General features: G+C 36.0%; 1 protein-coding gene across 1 annotated transcript; it reads left to right on the top strand.

Annotated features, from left to right (window-relative positions):
- Nucleotides 1–468: 468 nt before the first annotated feature.
- LOC128986540 (thioredoxin-like protein 4A) lies at nt 469–19,135 on the top strand. The gene is made up of 3 exons (XM_054406952.1): nt 469–741; nt 11,968–12,104; nt 18,118–19,135. The coding sequence occupies exons 1-3, from the start codon at nt 664–666 to the stop codon at nt 18,329–18,331; spliced, it is 429 nt and encodes a 142-aa protein (XP_054262927.1). The 5' UTR covers nt 469–663; the 3' UTR covers nt 18,332–19,135.
- The last annotated feature ends 1,656 nt before the right edge of the window (nt 19,136–20,791 follow it).

Here is a 20,791-nt window from a genome sequence, read left to right as displayed (position 1 = left end):
AGCAAGTCTGGTTAGTTTGGTTAGGTTATGATAGTTTAATTTTAGAATAAAAAAATTATAAAATTGGATTTGAGGCATTTATAATTTTATGTTATGAACAGAACTATTTTTTCGATTATTAAACCTTCATTCGATTTTTTTATCGTCAGCACGTTTGGTTGGTTAGGTTAGGTTATGACGGTTTAGTTTCATAATAAAAAAATATAAAATTTGAATTTGAGGCATTTATAATTTTATTCTATGAACAAAAATAATGTTTCAATTACTAAACCTTCGTTATGTCAATCAGAAGCCTCTAAATGACACTGTTGGCAAAATTAATCCTGAAAAACAAATTGTGCTGTGGGGAGAGGGGCACGCTCTGTCTGGCCCACCTCTTTTACTCCATGCATCTTGACTCCCACCGACCACCAAAGTACCAAACCATTTGAGAATTATAGCTCAGTGATTTGTATTCGTCATTCCAATTCCAATTCCATTCCTTTTTCCTTTGATTATCTTTGAATTTCTAGAAAGTAAAAGAACTTTCATATTAGTTTATTATTATTTTATGGTTATGTCATAGGCCATAAACATACGACTGTTTGACACAGAATTTGAATACTTTGTTGATACTAGATTTGTTGTTATTTCAGCCCAACAAACGTCTTAAAATTAACGAGAATGTCGTATATGTTAGGTCATTTACACAATGGATGGCAAGTGGATCAAGCTATTCTATCAGAAGAGGATAGAGTTGTCGTAAGTAAACACCAAGCCCTTGATTTAATCATTCATGCTTTTATCATCAACTTGCTCGTCTAAAACTAGGTCTAAAATCAGTTAATAAAAATACTAAAAATCGTCTAAGACTAATTAAACTTATGTGGCCTAACTTTGCATCTTGGTCCAGGTCTAGCGTAGCCAAAACAAAGCCTAGCCTCTTCTATTATTGATTTGTGAAGACTAGGCCCAGGCCTTTCTTTTTAAGAACACATAGAATTAAGGTGTGTAACTTATCATTATGAAAATTGGAGGACCCTAAACCACATACTAGCCTACTGCAGTTTATAGCAATTGATGGCTGCACTTTACGTCCTACACTCATTCGAATGAAAATATCGATTGTTCGATAAGCTATATCGTTCGGTTAATTAAGTAAGGTTGACCTAACCTAACTAACCAAACGATATATTTAATGAAACAATCCATACTTAACCCTCCAAGTGTCCATAGTTTAGGCCTTAATGTCCACCTATTTTTGGCGCATTCGCAAGGTTTTATTAAAACGGATCTGAGAAGCTTAAAACAATGTTAATTCGAATGTTCTATATACCATTTTGTTTGGAAAATCATGGGCTTCAATATTATATATAAAACATAAGGAACATTTTTCAAAAAAAAAAATTTTTAGGTAAAAAAAATATAATTTCAAAAATTTTCAAAAAAAAAAAATAAGTTCGCGCTCAATGAAATTGTATAAATTATAGGCCTATAAATATTTGAAAATAGCCACTTTGTTCTAAATTTTATGAGGATTACAAATATATAATAATATAAGGAAGTAGATTTGCAAATAAATAAGTTATGGGCAAAAAACTGATTTCAGTACATAGCGTTTAGCTAAGAATGCATAGCCTAACCATAGCTAGGAATCTGGCTGATAATTTACATCAATATCACTACCTACTTCTTCAGGATCATCAACCAGCACTTCAAAACCACTTAAATCTTCTTATAATGCACCACGTATATCACTACTTTTGATTTTTAACACTAAAACAATGATAAACGTAATAAAACACATCAGTCATCGGTCCGGGGGAACCTAGCTGTTTACAAATACACGCACGTCAGCTGTCTGCTACAATATTTTCGGAACTAAAATGAATAGCGCTTAGAGACAGACCTCTGGAGAAAGCTTAGAATATTACGGAAAGAACGATACCTAACTCGATCCAGTTCAATCCGATTCAGTCAGTCATAGAGCCTTCGCCGTAAACGATGTCTGCGTGTCGAAAAATCGACAAGTAACACTACACAAAGTGTGCTGCTTGTCGAATTTTCGTCAAGTAACACTGGGAGGGTTAAATTCATTCGAATGAGTGTCGGACGTAAAGTAAAGTGCAGCCCAATTGATTATGGGATAATAGGCTATTGTACTTTTACTACTTTGCTATGTTATAAGTTTACTGCATTTTTTCCCTTAAGTTATCTCAGGGCCGCGTTAAGGGTCAGTGGCGCCCTGGGCAAACCCAAAAGCAGAGCCCTCTTATGTATATTTATATGTATATAGCCTAGCCTATATAACTATAAGGGTTTTGACCACAGCTCTGTAGGGAGGGTAAGAGGGAAGGGGGGTTGACTCATCAGTTCGCCAAAATTCACAGCAGTTGGGTTGGGGGTTGGGGTGAGTGCAATGAACTTGACAGTAGTTGCTATGCGAATGCCTCTTGCCCTGCGCCAATAGCTTATTGCACTACGCAGTGATTTGATTACTGTTCAGTACAGTTCATTACTCACGTATTGAACGAGATTCTACTAAGAGAGTATGATTTTTCCATGGTTCCTACTATAGGCCCGTGCACATATATAGGCTACATTAGCGTGATTTTTACCAGTTTTGTTTCGGGAGGGAGTTTTCAATTCCATATCAATGGAAATACTGGTTAATACATTTCACTTTCTCTAAAACTTCTTCTTCTTTGAGCCAACAGCTTGCGGCTCTCGGCTCCACTAGATTTTTATGCATTTTTCACTGTTTATAGGGCTACAGTAAACTTACTTGTATCGTTGTATCAACACTTCTCTAGGCCTATTTATTTATTACTGGTTCACTAACTGCAATGTGAGCATTGTTGTATTTATTTACTTTGTAAGGAGGGAAAATCACTTAACTACAGGTTGAAATCACCCATTTTATTTTTGAAATCCCGGCTGATAAAACCCTATTTTTCCTAGCGCGGGCGGTGGTTCAGGGCGCCTCTGGGCATATGCCCAGTCTGCCCGTTTATAAAAGTGGGCCTGAGTTATCTACCAAAATTAGACTATTTTAAGCACGTTTTACCTTAAGCACTTTGAGGGAAACGTCATGGCCTATTTCACCCTGAAAAACATGTTTGAAAATCAATCGAAATGCTTGAAATTGGCAATTTTAGGCATATGAAAATCTTCTTGAGTAGGCTAGGCCTACCTTAGCTGGGCTATGCTAATATTGATTAAAACTATCGAATCGAAAATAACTTATCGTTTAGTAATTAATATTTTTACTAGCCTCTATCAATTATAAAATTAAATTGTCATAACCTAACCTAACTTACCAAACTTGCTGATAGTGAAAAATCAAATGAAGGTTTACACATGGAATTGATAGTTTCGGCTGCACTTTACTTGACGTCCTACACTCATTCAATTGTTTTTTTCAATTCGATATTTTCATTCGATTGTTTCATTCCATATATCATTTGGTTAGTTAGGTTATGTTAACCTTACCTAACTAACCAAACGATATATCGAATGAAGCAATCGATTAATCGATATATCGATCGATATTTTCATTCGAATGAGTGTAGGACGTCAAGTAAAGTGCAGCCATAGTTTCAATTGGTATTAGGCCTAGGAGCATAGGCCAGTTAAGAAACTGTACCCTCCACTTTTTCGGCAAATACCTAGGCCTAACTTATTTCATGTTGAAAAACGCAATTGAAAACTGTGAAAAGCGTTAAAAATTACTAAATACTCTATTGGCACACTTGACTGGTAAATGTGTCAATAACTTAGGCCTAATTCTAACCAAACTTAACACGTTGACTGCTGAAAACCTTTACACAGGCGCTCCCTAAACTGCGGCAAGGCTCGGGCGGAGCCCCAGCGCGCTACCGAATCAGGGATCGCCATTGGCATTGAAATATCTCAGTAGGTCGAATCACAAAAGGGCAGTGCCGTAAAGTGGGGTAGCCTATCTTGAACACGCTTTTCAACTTCTGATATGAATATTTTCTAAAATATTTATAAACTTTCAATTGTTTTTAGATATGCTCTAGGGTCTCACCACAGAAAACATATTACTATAACCCAGAATGCCAACCGCATGGTAAAAAGCATTAAGTGTTTTGAGAGAGCTTTGCCTGTCAATCGTAGGCAGCGCCACCAGCGTTGCCATTCACTTAGCATAGCAACGCTGGTGGCGCTGCCTACGATTGAAAGGCAAAGCTCTCTTGAAACACTTACATTAAGTTAATGCTTTTTACCATGTGGTTGTCATTCTGGGTTATAGTAGTATGTTTTCTGTGGTCTCACCTAGGAGAGTACATTCACGATAGGCTTAAGTTATTTCAGTTTTTTATACATATTATTTATATTTTATTTGTTGATAAATATATCTTTAAGTCACCTGCTGGGTTACTTGAACCTAGCATAAGGTTTTTCAATGTTATGATTAGGGTCCATGTGTATGCATTAATGTAGGCCTACAATCTTGTGGGGTTACTTGAATACTCTGTAAAAGAGCTTTCCTATATTATTTAACCTACCCTATTAAAAAAATTATTTTATATGAGATGTGAACAATTATTGTTCGGAAAACACAAATTCTCCCACAAAAACTTAAAAAAAATCATCACAAACTTGTTTTAGTTGTAAAACATATTTTCTTTACCTTAAAATGATGTGGAAGAGTTGTAGTTTCATAGTAAATATTATAGTAGAACTCAAATTATCCAAACTCCAATTAACCGAATCGCCGATTATCTGAATCGCTTATTTTAACAATTTTAAAAACGTAAAGCTAAAGTAAATAAGTTTCGGGAAATAAGTTTCCCAAAATATCAAAGAATTGTCATTAAACAGATTTATCCAGTGAGTAATTTAGGACTTTGATGGAACACTTTTAACACGTTCACTGCGGGTGTATCCGATCGGATACGGGCCGTGCGCTGTTCAGGTACTGCCGTAACCGATCGGATACGCTCGGCAATGCCTTTCGTATATCATCGTTTTTGCTCTAGCGTCGGTCGAAGGCAGACCTATTCCACGTTAGCGTGTAGTGGGTGACTTGCTTTTTGTTGTGTTGTAGGTTGGTAGTAAAATTTCCCCATAAAATCCCCATCTGGCAAACTTAAAAACCAACTTGTTGTCCCGTCTTTCTCCCTCCAATTGGCAATACGATGAGACCGGCTACGTTCCAAGCAGTGCTGCTATCTGTGAGTGTTTAGCGAACTACATGGACTCTTGTTGTAAAACAGGACATCACCGCACGCTATTTGCTATTCGTCATACCGAAATATATAAGAGCCGGAATCACCAGAGACAATCGGGTTTGTTGTAAATGATGCAGGATTAACCTCTAATCGGGATTGTTCGACGCTGCAGGCTGCGCCGCACTGGGGCTACGCCTGCCATTTGATGGCCCGCAGCGAACGTGTTAACTTAAGAACAGGTATAGAACACTTGCGCTATGAGCATTGTAAACAGTAAAGATTTTTTTATGTTTACGAAAAACTTTATTTTTTTCACCTGTCCATCCATGGGTTCAGTCTTTTTGGTATTAAATATATAATCATTGTAAAATCTTAAAACTATAATAAATTATAAAGTTTCTTTGTAGGTACACTATTTACATTATCTCCTTTCACTAGGGGTTTCAGTTTTTTTTTCTCAGGCGCCATTTAGCAGTACTTGGCACCTATATTATACCAGCAACAGTCTATTTTATCCGTACACTTTCACCCTGTTGCACATACTTTATACTCATCTCCACTTGTGTCTTCAACATTCCCTGGGAAAAATTACCCTTCATACTCAATAATTTCAAAGTTGCCAATTTCTGGGCACATCTTCGTTTTCTTCTGCACTGGTAGTGGTAATTGTCTTTGATTTTGATTTGTTTTTGGCAGTAGGTCTACTTTTATTCTTTGTCTTCTGTTGTGATTTACCAACTACCAGTAGCGGCTCATAGCGGTCTTCCTCGCTTTCGTTGAAATCCTCGCACTAAAATTCGTTATGTTCTGAATAGGTACTGCAGCTATCTTCAGAACTTGTTTCACTTTCGATTGCTTTTTTACTGGCCTTTTTAGTTCTGGGGGCAGGATTTACTGGTGCTGGATCATCTACATCAGATGTCTTCTCAAAATCTTCAGTGGCAACACTTTTGCCAGGAGTAACGTTAACCTTTTTATTTTTGGTAAGGCCTTGATTTTCTTTCTTACACCGCTTGTCAGGTTGATGTTATAAAAGCACTTGTGTCAGAGCGATTTTAGTGTACCAGTTGTCCGTTAATAAATGGTACCGTACCCTTTACCGAGGAGATTGCATTTTGTCAGTAATCCGAAACTACTTTCTGAGCTAAGGGGCCATCCCCATCTGACAAAAAGTCCTTACCACTGTACAATTCCGAATGGATGAGGTAAGACGTTTTGCTGTCACATATTTCAAATTTCTTGATGCCAAACCTGTTGTGTCTCTTGTAAGACATATATTGTATGTATACACATCTGTTTTTCATCCCCACCATGCTTTGATCTATGCAAGTAGGCTGTACTTAACTGACTTAACTGTACTGACTTAACATTTAATTCATCAATGGGGAGAGTGGTATATACTGGGACGAAAATATTAAAACATTATTTTTCTTAAATATTAGTTGACTTAGAAGAACAATCTTTAAACAAAAATAAAGCACTTTTAAAACACTTTGAATGATATTTTTTCAAAATTATTAACTTATATTTAAAAGGCAAAAAACCGTTTGTCCCGCTTTATACCACTTGTCCCAACATGTACTGACCCTGGTACAAGGTGGGACAGCAATATGGTACAAGGTGGGACAGCATATGGTACAAAGTGGGACAATAAATGGTACAATGTGGGACATCCTGTTATGCATAGGAGGTATACATAAATAAGACAGTTTCAGACAAATTAAAAAATTTATTGATATGTGACTTGTAAAAACTTATAGTACCTACATAGTTAGTAATTAAACTAGGCTATAAGGCTCGAAATTGCTCCATCTTCTGCATGCTCCAAAAAATTCTTGCGGCAAATCTTTGGCATTATGGACCTGAAAAAATAATTTTTTTTGTAAAATTCCACTATAATGTTCTTTAATGAATAACTATGATATGAATGAATATGTCTATATTTTAAGAGTTAAATGTAGGTCTACTTTGGCATAAAACCGACCCCGCTAAAACTGTATTTGTGTTATAAGTTGGTAAAAAAGTAGAAAGAAATTGTTTAATTGAAAATATAAGTATTAAACAGTTTTAAAACCTAGGCCTAACACAAAATTATGACAATGGTTGTGTTTCTGGGTAAACCGCGTTAGGGTTTACCGTGAAAAGTAAGTTAAGGGTTTTTTTTTTCTTTAACAAACCTAGGTCCCATTCTAGGTAACCTACCAAGCAGATGAGGCATGTCATATATTTATATGGGTATGCTTGTATTTAGCCTATTATGAATTGATATAATAGTTTATAATAAATCAATTATCATTGCTTGTCCCACTATGTACCGATTTCCCAATTTGTACCACATGTAGGGTTATATTGTTTTTAAGTTTTACTCCAAACAGTGCAGCTCAGACATCCCTGACCTCCTTCTATTGAACAAAGAAGGTTTTTTAATGTTAGGCATATCATATTTAAACCTGTTTATCAAACTAATTTCATAAGAAAATGATGATTGCTTACCTCAAAAATGTAACTTTTGAGACTATAGTTGTAGCGGACTGTCATTCAGTACATTCCAACATGACTGAAACTTCAGAACTAACTTTAAACACACTGTTGGCCTTGACACAACACTTTTGGAGGGAAACTGGCCACATGGCTTTGAAGAAAAAAAAGTTATATGGAATGTCCCACTATATACCGTGTCCCACCTTGTACCACTCTCCCTATGGCCTAATTTTGTGCCAAGGATCGAAACCAGGTTGTCTGTGAAGAATCGCTGGTTCACAGTTGCAATGCAGCGTAGAAATTATGAGCTGAAATCTTTTCAAAGACATTGTCTCAGGAAATAAAGGAGTTATTTGTGTTTTAGAGGTGTCCCAATATGATTCAATGTTTCACTTATGGATTAGACTCATATTCAGCATGATTGAAATGAACTTTTTGATTTCTTTGACCGTGACGTCAAACCAAGATCTCAATCTACCGTTGCGACAACTGCGTAAATTATTTATGAACTGTTTAGTTCAGATTCTTATGCCACCACTAAAGTAATTGCAAATATATGGAGAAAAAGTGTTCATACACAAATAAAATATTACAAATTATAACTAGGCCGAACACATTTATTCACATATATAGGCCTACACACTTGAGGGGTTTTCCCTGGCAAATGTTCAAGGCGGTGTGCATTATCACCTGTATGTCCAGAAATCACCAGTCGTTCAATGGGGCTAGCTTCTCACCCCAGAACTTGTATGATCTGTAGGCCTATATGAAACTCTTCTATTCTTAGGTCTGCCAGTGTTAAATATGTAGAGTCCAGGCATTGAACATGCACAAATCAATAAAGTTAAAAAAATCTTTCTCCAGTACTTGACAGTTGCTAGAAAGATATACAGATTTTTCGCTCACGTTGACTCCACTCATATACTGATTGTAGTTTTGTTTAAGGGTTGGTTTTCTGCCAGCTAATCCCTTCTTACTCATTACAACCCTATCTTCAGCATGATAGCCCGTTATGACAACTAATACAGGTTTCCTGGTCAATTTTTGACGGAATCCAAGCAATAACAATTATTTTCGGAAATATATACTTTCCCGCACACCGTCCTTTGCTTTTTTAATTGTCTTTGGCAGGAATTTAGAACATTTCTTGGTTGTATCAGTTAGGAAAGTATTTCGAAGAAGTGCTTCAGTCAGTGGAATTTCAGTGTAAAAGTTATCGGTGTAAAGACGGTAGCCTTTATCTAAAAGCTGCTCTTATTCATAACATGCACAACACGCTGTATAAAAAGTGTATCATCATCAGCTTCATCATCATTGGGCTTAATAGGCAAGTAATCAGTAATCATCACTTTCTCCCTGCGTAGTACTTAGAAATGTTGAGCAATTGAACCAAAAGTAGCCTATATGAAAAATTGAAATGATACTGTCTTGCAAACCTATATGCAAACAACATATTTTACGCGGCATTTGCGACACAAGCAAAATATTTTCAGGGCGCAGTTTGTAAATTGAGCAAATTTGAAAAGAGGGAATTTTCATTTTCCAATTTCAATATTTCAAATGCTTTACCAGTGGTAACTAGCATGTTGCGTATCTTAATCAAACTACACTTCCGAGTAACCGGGTCCCTAACTGATATTTTATCTCGTCTTCTTGCTTGCTTCGACACTTTGGTGTTTTGATACTTTCCTACCTTGGGACATGTACCAGCAATGTCTTCCTCATCCCAACCCTTATGACTTGCCTCAAAACTGACACATCAAGTGGACGAATCATGTGTGTGTTCAGGAACTACCTATTAAAAACAGCCATATCGGCCAAGTAGAAAAACAGCTTTTTGTAAGCTTTGATTGTCCGTCTTATGATGGGGAATGACGCCATTCTCTGATCTTGGATGTTAACTCCAAGCATGCCATTGTTGTAGTCGAACACACATTTGGGTTTCTTAAGTACTGAGGTTTGACCCCTTCTAGTTATTTCCTTTCCTTTCCATTTCTATCCCTTCATGGATAGTAGAGAGCATCTGCAGTACTTTTTTTATCTTTCCACTGCACAGTGAGGTCTTAACTCATGCGCATTGATACTCCAAGCTCAAACATAGGCTTATCAAACTCTTCTGGCATATTTATTCTAGTTTGATTTGCTGTACCAAGGATGTTAGTGTTATGGTCTAACAATGCCTTGCATAGATTAGGTCATATATATCTTAAACCCGCTGCGATAACCACTGGACGATTCACAGAGCTTGTAGATTATGATGCCAAATCTGGCTCGCTTTTTAGGGTTGAATTGTATATACGATAGCCTAGCTCTTAGCTTGACGAGGCTTTCATCAATTGCGACATTCTTCTCCGGACTAAAGATGTGTACAAGCTTGGTTTCGAGGTACGAAATAACAGGTTGTAATTTCTTGAGCTTATCTCCATCGTCTGTAAATTTACTGTCTGAAAATTGGAGGAATCGAGAAATCTGGTTAAATTATACAAACGACATCACATCACCAAAGATTTTGGTTTCTATAATTCTCCTCTTTGACCAATACATCTGTATACTTGGTTTCTTTACCTGTCCCATAAGCATATACAAAGCCAAATATGCTTTTATTCTATGAGTGTTGACTGGTTTCCAAGCTTCCCCATATAGTTTTTTCCCCTTTTTTTATTTTGATCTAATAGTATTTTGGTTGCATAATCATTTGTTTCTAGTGCTATTATACTATAAAATTCCTCACCTAGAAATTCGTTTAGGCATTTTAGTGCCGTAGGGTTGTTTCCGAGTCTTCGACTGGAAATAGGGTTTAGTCCAGAAATGTTAATATAAGGGATACCTTTCACTGTGTTGTCGCACTCCTCCCCCTTCCACCTAGGTTTTCTTTTTCTGACGTTTAGTGATACCCCTAGGCCTATCAGCACCTCGGTTTGCCCTGCCTCTAGGTGCAGAGAGCATAGGCCTACTATTGTCACCAACCCCCTCCTCTCTTACTATATTCATTGCTTCTTCCTCATAATACTCGCATAGACCTACATCTACTAATTATTCACTTACCTGCCAATCATTAAAATCCCATCTTCATATGTCCTTTCTTCTTGCCCTGCTAATACATCACCATACATACATACTTCATTATTTGGAGAAGGAGAAACGTCTCTTTGCTTTTAATTTTCTCCCGATGAAGTTTTTTTAGCGAATTTCCCATATAGGGAATAAGCTATTACCGTAGTACTCATGGTAAGACCTGGACGCGGGACCGATTTTTTTTTTCGTTTTGAGGTCCCTAGAGGCCAAAAACACCATCCGTTCAAATTCATATATATATTTATATATATATGTGTCCGTCAGCACGATAACTCGAGCAAAAATGATCCGATTTTGATGAAATTTGGTAAAAACGTGTAAACGTACGTTTATTCGAACGAGTTCGCGATCCAGCATGATCGGACCATGGGAACGGGGGTTTACGGGGGGTTTTATGGGGTAAAAATAGGTTTTTCTCATTTTTTACCCAAAAAACATAAAATTTAGCAATTTCTTTCCAAACCATTTTGTAGAGCTTAAAAAAACAAATAATTTAGTATATTGAAGCGTTATTATGCGCCTAATGGTTACGGAGAAAATTCAAAAAAATTGTAAATTTAAAATTCCCATGTTATTCTTATGGAGAATAAGTAAACTGTTGTAGTTTTCTTGTTTGTGAACATATTTTGATCAAATTTGGAAAATGTTTTCATTTCTTACTAACTATTCACATTTTACAAAAAAAAAATAGTTTTACCCTCCCTGATGCAGCAAACCTAAGTACTTGTTGAACTAATTCTATTTAAATCAAGAATAAATGTTATATTTTTAAGTAGACATTTCAGTGTAAATCCAATCAGTCGAATGGAAATTCGCTTAGTCTGCAGGTTTGCTGCGGCGGGGGTATATTTGTATTTGTTCGAACTTCGCTTATGGTTTTCTATTTTTTCTCCCTGATTTTTTATCTCTCTGTATCTTCTATTCGACATACTTACTTCCTCTTTTCTTCTGCCTTGAGACTACAAGTATGGGTTAGTCAATATCTTCATTGTCTGATGAAGGTGGGGTATTCGTCATGGCAATTTTTATTATTCTACCATTTACCAATGAAATCTACCATGTTACTGTACAAAATGTCAATCTAAAAGCCTCTCCGCGTGGCGATAGAGTTATTTTTGTTTAGCAACACTAATAAACAACACGTTTTATCCCTCGACCTGTTTGTTTATTTCCTAGACTTCCATTCTATGTTCCTAGTTAGAGCTGTTTTCCTAATATTAAAAATTTGTTTCAGGTGATAAGATTTGGTCATGACTGGGACCCTACTTGTATGAAGATGGATGAAGTACTCTATAGCATAGCTGAAAAGGTGAAGAACTTTGCCGTGATTTACCTGGTGGATATCACCAAAGTACCCGACTTTAACAAGATGTGAGTCTATTTACAGTTGCAGCTATAGAACTATTAAGAGAGCTGTTAACTAAAAAATTATAGGCCTAATGTTATATTACCAGTGTAGACATAGACATGAATTCCAGTAAAAAACCGGTTTATCAAAATAAAGGGGGGAGAGCTGTTTTGGATAGTCGATTTTTTGGTTAACTCTTAATATGCTAAAAATAGCATGTGTATTACCAAGGTGTGTAGAAAAAATGAATTTATAATAATGTCTATATAATACAGTTTTAGTCCTATTTAACCTACTAAAACGTTACAAAAATGTAATTTTAAATCCAAACAACTGAAGTTACTTGGCATTACAGAAATCGGTTATTTTTCTTTGTTTTTTGGTGAGTCCTTCACAGCGTTTTTGTGCTGCAATTACCCGCCATCTTTTAATCAGAAGGACGTCCGTAGGTGTGGACTCGCTAAATTGCTCCACAAATTTTAGGGCAACCCACAATAATAAAAGTGGTTGTAATTTAACTTGTTTAAAAATAATCATCTATTAAAATTTCTGTGTCTGGGTTATACTGTAATGTTTGACTTACCTCTAATGCATTAAATCCGTTATCAGGTGTCACTTTGCCGATTCCGTTATTCACGTCAACTGCCATTGTTATAGTCAACAATTAGTTTTGGTTTACAAACCTCATAACGTGGTTCGCTTTGTGTGTCCCTCACACGGCAACCTGTTGGTTTGGAAGTCCAAATGACTATGTAACACACCGAGAGTATTTACATTTTTCTTACCTACCTAATGTACAGGATGCCCTCACTCATTAGGACTGCTTCCCCTCTGTAGTTCCACCCCATCCATTTTTGGCATGTGTTTACGATTCATTTTCACAGTGCCTACTGCATAAGTGTTACGTAACAATAGCTTATGATACAACGTAGGAGAGGAGTACCAATTGTCCAAATAAATAACGTAGCCTTTGTCTAAAAACTGTTCGGCAAGTTTCAAAACAATCTTCACTGGTTAGAACCCCTTTTGGCATTGTTTTTCCCAGTGTATATTTCAAATGATGAGCAATAGCCTGTCTGAGACTCACAAAGCTTGAAAACTTGGATTCCAAAACGAGCACATTTCTTTTGAATATACTGTATGTATGAGAGCCTTCCTCTGAACTTCATTAGGCTCTTATCAACTGAAATATCCCTGTCTGGGGTGTAGCTATTTATAAACTTATTCTCAATATAGTCAATGACAGGGCGGATTTTCCCCAGCTTGTCACTTGGGTCTGCTTCATTGTTATTTGAAAAATGTAAAAACCTCATAACTGTTTGGTACCTTTTGAAGGACATGACTTCAGCAAATATTTTGTCTCCAATAGTTATTTGTGTAACTAGTGGTGAAAGTGGCACTTTGCTGCACACGAGAGCAATCGGCGAGTGCGGAATGATCTCAAGTGCAGCAAAGGCCTTTTTCACTCGTGTTACACATTATATTTTTCCTACAGTCACTATAAAGCATATAAATAATTAGTCTTTCAAACACTATACAACACGTTTTTAGGTTCAATACAAATAGGTGCCCTAGAGAAAGTAGTACCCGCGGTCTGTATCACTCCGCTATTTTTCCTCGGCAAGAAATGTGCTCCGCGTTTTGAGAATATAGTTCCGTATGTTTTTGTAATTTGAAGTGGTTTCCGTGCCTAAAAAAAATGCGTTAAAGGTATTTTCTTGTTTATTAAGATCGTAGGAATGGTTTAAAAACGTTTAAATGAAAAGTCCAGAAAGTTCAGAAATACCTAAACTATAAACGCGAAATGACAGGTTAAATCGTAGTTATAATAGTCAATCAGCTGCTCATAGTATTATTATCTTTAAGTGTTGCCAACCTATTTCCAAGCGTACACGGATTACGTGCATAATAGAACCACGCTGTTTTGTGTTGTTTCGTTGGAATCCTGATGTGCGGCAAAGTATAAACCGTACGGCAAAGTATAAATATGCAGCAATTAGCAGCTTTCTGTACTATAAACAGTACAAGGAAGCCAATTTTGTCGGGTGACTGTAGGAAAAATCTTCTTTTTTTTTCCAATAACTTTGGAGTGATGGTTTATCTACAATGCTCATTATATGTGACAGCAAAATAAAAGCTTTCATCTCATCTATACCAATTTGAGACCACTTTTCATCAGATTTCAGGGCTTTTCTATTTGGGACATCGAAACATTGTTGGGCATATTTGTTAGTTTCTCTTGTTATTATTTAAAAAAATCCTGTCCCAAAAATGCATGAAAAACATATAATTCTGTCTGCAGTGAATCTTTGTTTGGAAATGTTTATTCCTACTTTATGGCCTAAAAATACTATATTGTGAGGTTGTTTTTTTTTTTTTTTTTTTTTTTTACCCTCCGAGGGTCACGCGTCGAGTTTAAGACGTACAACACACTTTGTGTAGGGTCACGCGTCGAGTTTAAGACGCACAAACATCGTTTACGGCGAAGGCTCTATGACTGACTGAATCGGATTGAACTGGATCGAGTTAGGTATCGTTCTTTCCGTAATATTCTAAGCTTTCTCCAGAGGTCTGTCTCTAAGCGCTATTCATTTTAGTTCCGAAAATATTGTAGCAGACAGCTGACGTGCGTGTATTTGTAAACAGCTAGGTTCCCCCGGACCGATGACTGATGTGTTTTATTACGTTTATCATTGTTTTAGTGTTAAAAATCAAAAGTAGTGATATACGTGGTGCATTATAAGAAGATTTAAGTGGTTTTGAAGTGCTGGTTGATGATCCTGAAGAAGTAGGTAGTGATATTGATGTAAATTATCAGCCAGATTCCTAGCTATGGTTAGGCTATGCATTCTTAGCTAAACGCTATGTACTGAAATCCGTTTTTCGCTCATAACTTATTTATTTGATAACTTACCTCGCTATATGATTATATATTTGTAATCCTCATTAAAATTAGAACAAAGTGGCTATTTTCAAATATTTATAGGCCTATAATTTATACAATTTCATTGAGCGCGAACTTATTTTTTTTTTGAAAATTTTCGAAATTATATTTTTTTTACCTAAAAATTTTTTTTTGAAAAAATGTTCCTTGTGTTTTATATATAATATTGAAGCCCATGATTTTCCAAACAAAATGGTATATAGAACATTAGAATTAACATTGTTTTAAGCTTCTCAGATCCGTTTTAATAAAACCTTGCAAAGGGGCCAAAAATAGGTGGACATTAAGGCCTAAACTATGGACACTCGGAGGGTTAAAGAGGTTGGCGGCCTCTTTTAACCTTGCATTTGTCCGTCCACATAGACTAAGCGCCCGTGCGTGGATCGTTAACAGCAAAGCAAGGAGTGGGCTGGTACAGTACAAAGGTGAACTGTATTGATAAAATGTTATCGGCAATGACCAGGATCCGAACCCTTGACATCGCTGCATTGGGCCCGAAGTCCTCGACGCTACCAACTGAGCCACCGACTCACTAAATGAGCCACCGGTTCATTAGGTCCATCCTCCCAAACTAAAGGACTGTCAAGAGATAATCCGATTTCCCCTCTTAACAACCTGTTCTATTATTTCATCTATGTCATAAATTTCCCCCCTAATAACTTGTTCAATTACCCCATTTGTGTGATCAATTTCCACTCTAACCTGATCACTTGTTTCATTTATATGATCAATAAGTATATCAGTAACAATATCTACATCATTGAAAATTACAGGCGGGGTGTGAAAATCTGGTCGATTTGGCAGGCTTATGCCTTCTTGTTCGGCCTCAATTGGCTCAGCCTGACATACATAGGAGCTTTCAATGGACGAATTTATTCCTGCACAAATATCTAAATCAATAGTTTTGTCAATATTATCAATATCAATAGGTGTAGGGAAAACATCATTACTTACAACCGATTCCTTCCCTGAGCTAGGCCTAGCAAACTCGATTGGGCCGATGATGAAAGAAAAGTATAAAAGTATAAAGTATAAAGATGAATCTGCGTAACCAGCCAGCGTTTAAGTACTACACACAGATTCTTAGGACAGCAAAGGAAGTAGGGTATGCTTGGAGTCCATGAATAAAGCAGCACAAGAAACCATTGTTCTAAATTGTGGTCAAACCGATATCACTGCCATATTTAAGGAATCTTTACAATAGACAATAGACAATTCCCTTATTACAATTTCATCAAGAAATGTTACAGCGTCAAATTTAAATAAATAACATTGGTATAATAGATACATAGTGAAATGGAAACGCTTCTTCAGTGTTGTGCGTGGTCTTGTCATGGAAAAAACTCCTTTAGGGTGTAGAATACTTTGTCTAACAGCCATCTCCGTAGCTTCCTCTTCATCAGCACAGGGCCTCCAATTTTCAAGTGGTCTGATAGCTTGTTTAGCATCTTCACTCCTGCATACAGTAGTTTCTTTTCAAACATTGCTGTTCTGTGGCCAGGCAGCACATAGTTTCCCGCATATCTGGTGTTGTAGTCATGTATTTCTCTTTGTTTAGGCGGGTGTTTGGTTACGCAGTAATAAATAGTTTCTAGGATGTAGACGGTAGTCACCGTCAGGATGTTCAGGTTTTTGAAGACTCAAACCCACTCATGTTATTATACCATTTGAAAGATAATTTTATCCTCTTTCCAGTGATATATAGTTTTATAGGTTTATCTGGAGAGAGATTTTTGTTATCAAACCCTTTGTAACTGAATGTTCCGATTTCGGAAAAATCTAATTATTTGTATTTAGGAATTTTTTTTGGGTGATAATAGGTAATAGTTATCATTTCAATTGTATTATATGATTCTGCATTAAATTTTGGATATATGAGTCAAATTTGAGGCCTCTAGCTTAAAAATCATCCATTCTACATAGAAAGACGAGAATACATGCACGCTCCCTTAGCGTCAAATTGGACCTCGGAAACTAAATTCGCTCAAAACTTCAAATAGCCATATCTCTGAAACCTTTGACATAATGAACTGACATTTTGGATTTTATCCTATCTAAATGTCTAAATTATGTGTACAAATTTTCACGAAAATCTGTGACTAGTGGGTGACAACCCCTGGATGACTTGACATCTAATGGCCCAAGGCATCTCTACAGCTTTGTTCTTTACTTATGCCTGCTATTATTCTGATAGCCCTTTTCTGCATAACCAGGACCCGGTTAAGATTGTCCATAGTGGATCCACCCCAGACAGTAATACCATAGTGTACATAGCTTTCAAACAATGTATGGTATGCAGTCTTCGTTGCCTCAGGGATACTAGTCTCTTTGATTCGTTTTATGGCAAAGCGAGCTGGCCCGAGTTTTTGGCAAAGACAAGCTACATGACGATCCCAGGATAAATCAGTTATGACACCTAGATGTTTAATTTCTTAGCTGCTGTCAGGTTGGGCATTTCAGATACTGTAGACTTTCTATTTCCAAAAGTCGGATTCATCATCACACAAACAGTTTTTACCGCTTGCTCTGCCTTGCCTTAGGCCTACTCCTAAAAATGGCTTTTCTAACATTTATTTCACTTTCTGCTGTTTCAATCTTGCTACTGTTATAATTTAATACAGTATATGTAGAGATTATTTATCTGATACTTACGTAAGGAAATCAATCATTTACATTTTTTGCAAACTGCTATCTTAGCAAGAAGCATTTCCAAGTTACGAAAATTAGCAATACAATTCTGAAGTTTGAGCTTATTTTCTTCCTGGATGTACTTTCCCTACTAGGTTGAGGATCTCGAGGTTCTAAGGATCCTAGATTCTGTCCCTGATGAACACTAGTCTCAGTTGTAGGCTCTACGACAGTTAAACTACCTGTATTCTCTTTCCACTGAAAACTTTAGCATGTTTCTTGAAAAAAGTATTACCAGGATATGTTTTAGATCAAAATTAAAAAAGGTTTTTAATTCAATGACCATTGCGTAAAAAATCAAATCAACTTTCCCTTCATATTCGTTCATAGTCATGAACAAAACACAAAACCATTGCATGATAAATTTTGATTTCTATTGAATTCACACAGTTTTTCTCTTGCAGGTACGAGTTGTATGATCCTTGCACAGTCATGTTCTTCTTCCGCAACAAACACATCATGATTGATCTGGGAACGGGTAACAACAACAAGATCAACTGGGCGTTGGAAGACAAACAAGAGATGATCGATATTGTTGAGACTGTCTACCGAGGAGCTAGGAAGGGCAGAGGTCTCGTTGTCTCTCCTAAAGACTACAGCACCAAATATCGATACTAAAACAAGATTGTATTTTATTTTGCTTGTACATATGTCAAGTTACTTTGTCCTGTATCATGGCTTAAAGTGTGGAATCAGCCTAAAGACAAAAGATTATAGTAATGTAGATTTTAAATGTTGACTATTTGATTCTTTCTATGTGAAGTATTTGTTTAGAGAGAAGTAAATTTGTGACTAATAGTGTACGTTCACATAAAATTTAATATAATTTGTAATTAGTAGGAATAAGATATTTTTTTATTGGTTAATTAACAAGGATTTACTTTAAACAAATTAAATTCTAAACTGTATTAAGAACACAATTTGAAAGATTACCAAATTTATTTGTGTAAATGAGCTAATTTAATCTGACTTCCAGTGTAATCTAAATAAATAAATATAGGATGGAGAGGACACAGCTAACTCACCTGATGAAAGGTTGCAGATGAGTCAAAGAACACATAAAATCACACACATAATTTACTTAATATTTCGCCTCTTTCAGAGGCTTCTTCAGAAGTAGGCCTAGATGGTAGTTACAAAACAACAGTTTAAATAGGATGATGAAATAGAAAGAAATATTAAGTAAATTACGTGTGTGATTTTATGTGTTCTTTGACTCATCTGCAACCTTTCATCAGGTGAGTTAGCTGTGTCCTCTCCATCCTATATTTATTTATTTAATCCAAGCTAAATGCTTTTTCCTAAAAACATAACCTTCCAGTGTAATCTGTAATCCTGTAGGGTGGGTTTATGCCAAAGTGTTATATTCTATGAATATTTATATTATGTATTTTCTATTAAATTCATTCAGAATTTTAACAATTTGTTGTTTTTTAATCAACCAAAAACTCTGTCCAAATCAGAATGTTATAAAAAAAAGAGGTTTTGATGAGGTTTATAAGTTTATTTATAACATATGGATTGTTTCAAAACTTGTTACAGTATTGTTGTCTAATCAAAAAAATCTTTAATCCATGATTGCTGTGTGAGTAAAGGTATTAAGTACCTTACACACCTATGTTACAGCAATGTTAAAAAAATATATAAGCATTAATTTGTTTGTAATTGCTCCAAAAATTTGTTACATAATAGGAAAGGATGCAAAATTGTGACCTATTAACAGTTTAAGAGACATTGGGATATTCCTCAAGTTGTGAAGTTGATTGGGGGAAATTTTGTCAACGTTTATTGATGAAAATTAAATTGTGCTCCTTCAGTCTTTTTAACCCTCAGATGACTCTCTGGCTTGTAATTTTACAGTACAGAGGTCATTATTGGGTACAAAACTAGGAAGTTGGCATAAATGTTAACACATTGTCATTCATGTACTTATTGTCACACAGAATTCAATCAAAATAAATCAAATATGGTACATAAAATTATGAATGCTTTGTCCCACACAGGAATTCACTTAAAATTTGTTTAACAACAGTAAAGTTAGTCTTAGACATCTTGAACAAAACCAAGAATTTAGAAATGTATTTAATTTTTTCCCCCAATGCTGAGTCTAGGTTTGTCTGGGCAAGTAATGGTAGCATATCAAACGTTGGGTCTTGTTTTTGAAGCACACCTAATTTCTTTCTTGCCCTCCTGGCCTGTCCCTCTCGTTCCATTTTGGTAATGACATCGGGCATTTTCCCTTGGCCTTTTCTGTGCGATACTTTCAACTGGAGGGTCAATAGGGTGAGGCAATACTCCACTTCAATCGAAAATCATAGAAAGGTATCTTTCACATAAATTGATTTTTGTGAAAATGGGGTTTAGTAGAAGCATCTGCAAGACATGGATAAAATTCTTTTTATACCAGAATAGAATTTTTCTTTCACATTACGGTTATTATGTTGATCAGAGAGTATATATTCTAAGTAGTATATATTCCTAAGAGTTATATTCTTCATCATATCATCTCTATTTCGCCCATGGTACATAAAATAGGGTCACAGTAGCTTTCTATCTAAATAGCTATAACCGAGTGATCTTCATCGCAGAAAGATTTATTTCTTCTGGACTCTTCTCCTCGCTGTTTCTTCGTGGTTTCCTTCCCAGAGTATTGAACCAAAGATTTATAGTAGGTATACAACTTTTTAAAATCCCAAATCAGTGTTTACCAGAATGTTTTGAAGAGTGATTTTCTTTCATCTTCTGTAACTTGTCGGCACTGGCATTTACTTGATTTCAAACAAAAGTTACTTCTACAAGGTGGACCCAATTTTGTCTCTTCTCGTTTTGTTCCTCTTCTTTTCTTGGACCAGCCATTCCTTTTTCTCTAAGTTTCATGTTTTTGTTATCTCGCCATTCTTCTGGTTCGCTATTTTTCTCCTTTTTCGTGATATTTTTCCTATGGCGGATGGTATTTTCTTGGTTTTGTTCTGTTTTGGTCTACTCTCTGAGTTTACTTGAACATAACTTCCATGACGACACGCTCCGCAAACAATCCTTCAGAATTTGCACCTGCAGCCAGATAGTCTCCCCCACTAT

Source organism: Macrosteles quadrilineatus, unplaced genomic scaffold (genome assembly GCF_028750875.1).
Source record: "Macrosteles quadrilineatus isolate MER2022 unplaced genomic scaffold, UCM_ALF_1.0 Scaffold_2__2_contigs__length_208266976, whole genome shotgun sequence".
Classification (NCBI taxonomy): Eukaryota; Metazoa; Arthropoda; class Insecta; order Hemiptera; family Cicadellidae; genus Macrosteles; species Macrosteles quadrilineatus.
This window is presented reverse-complemented; position numbering and strand designations above follow the sequence as displayed.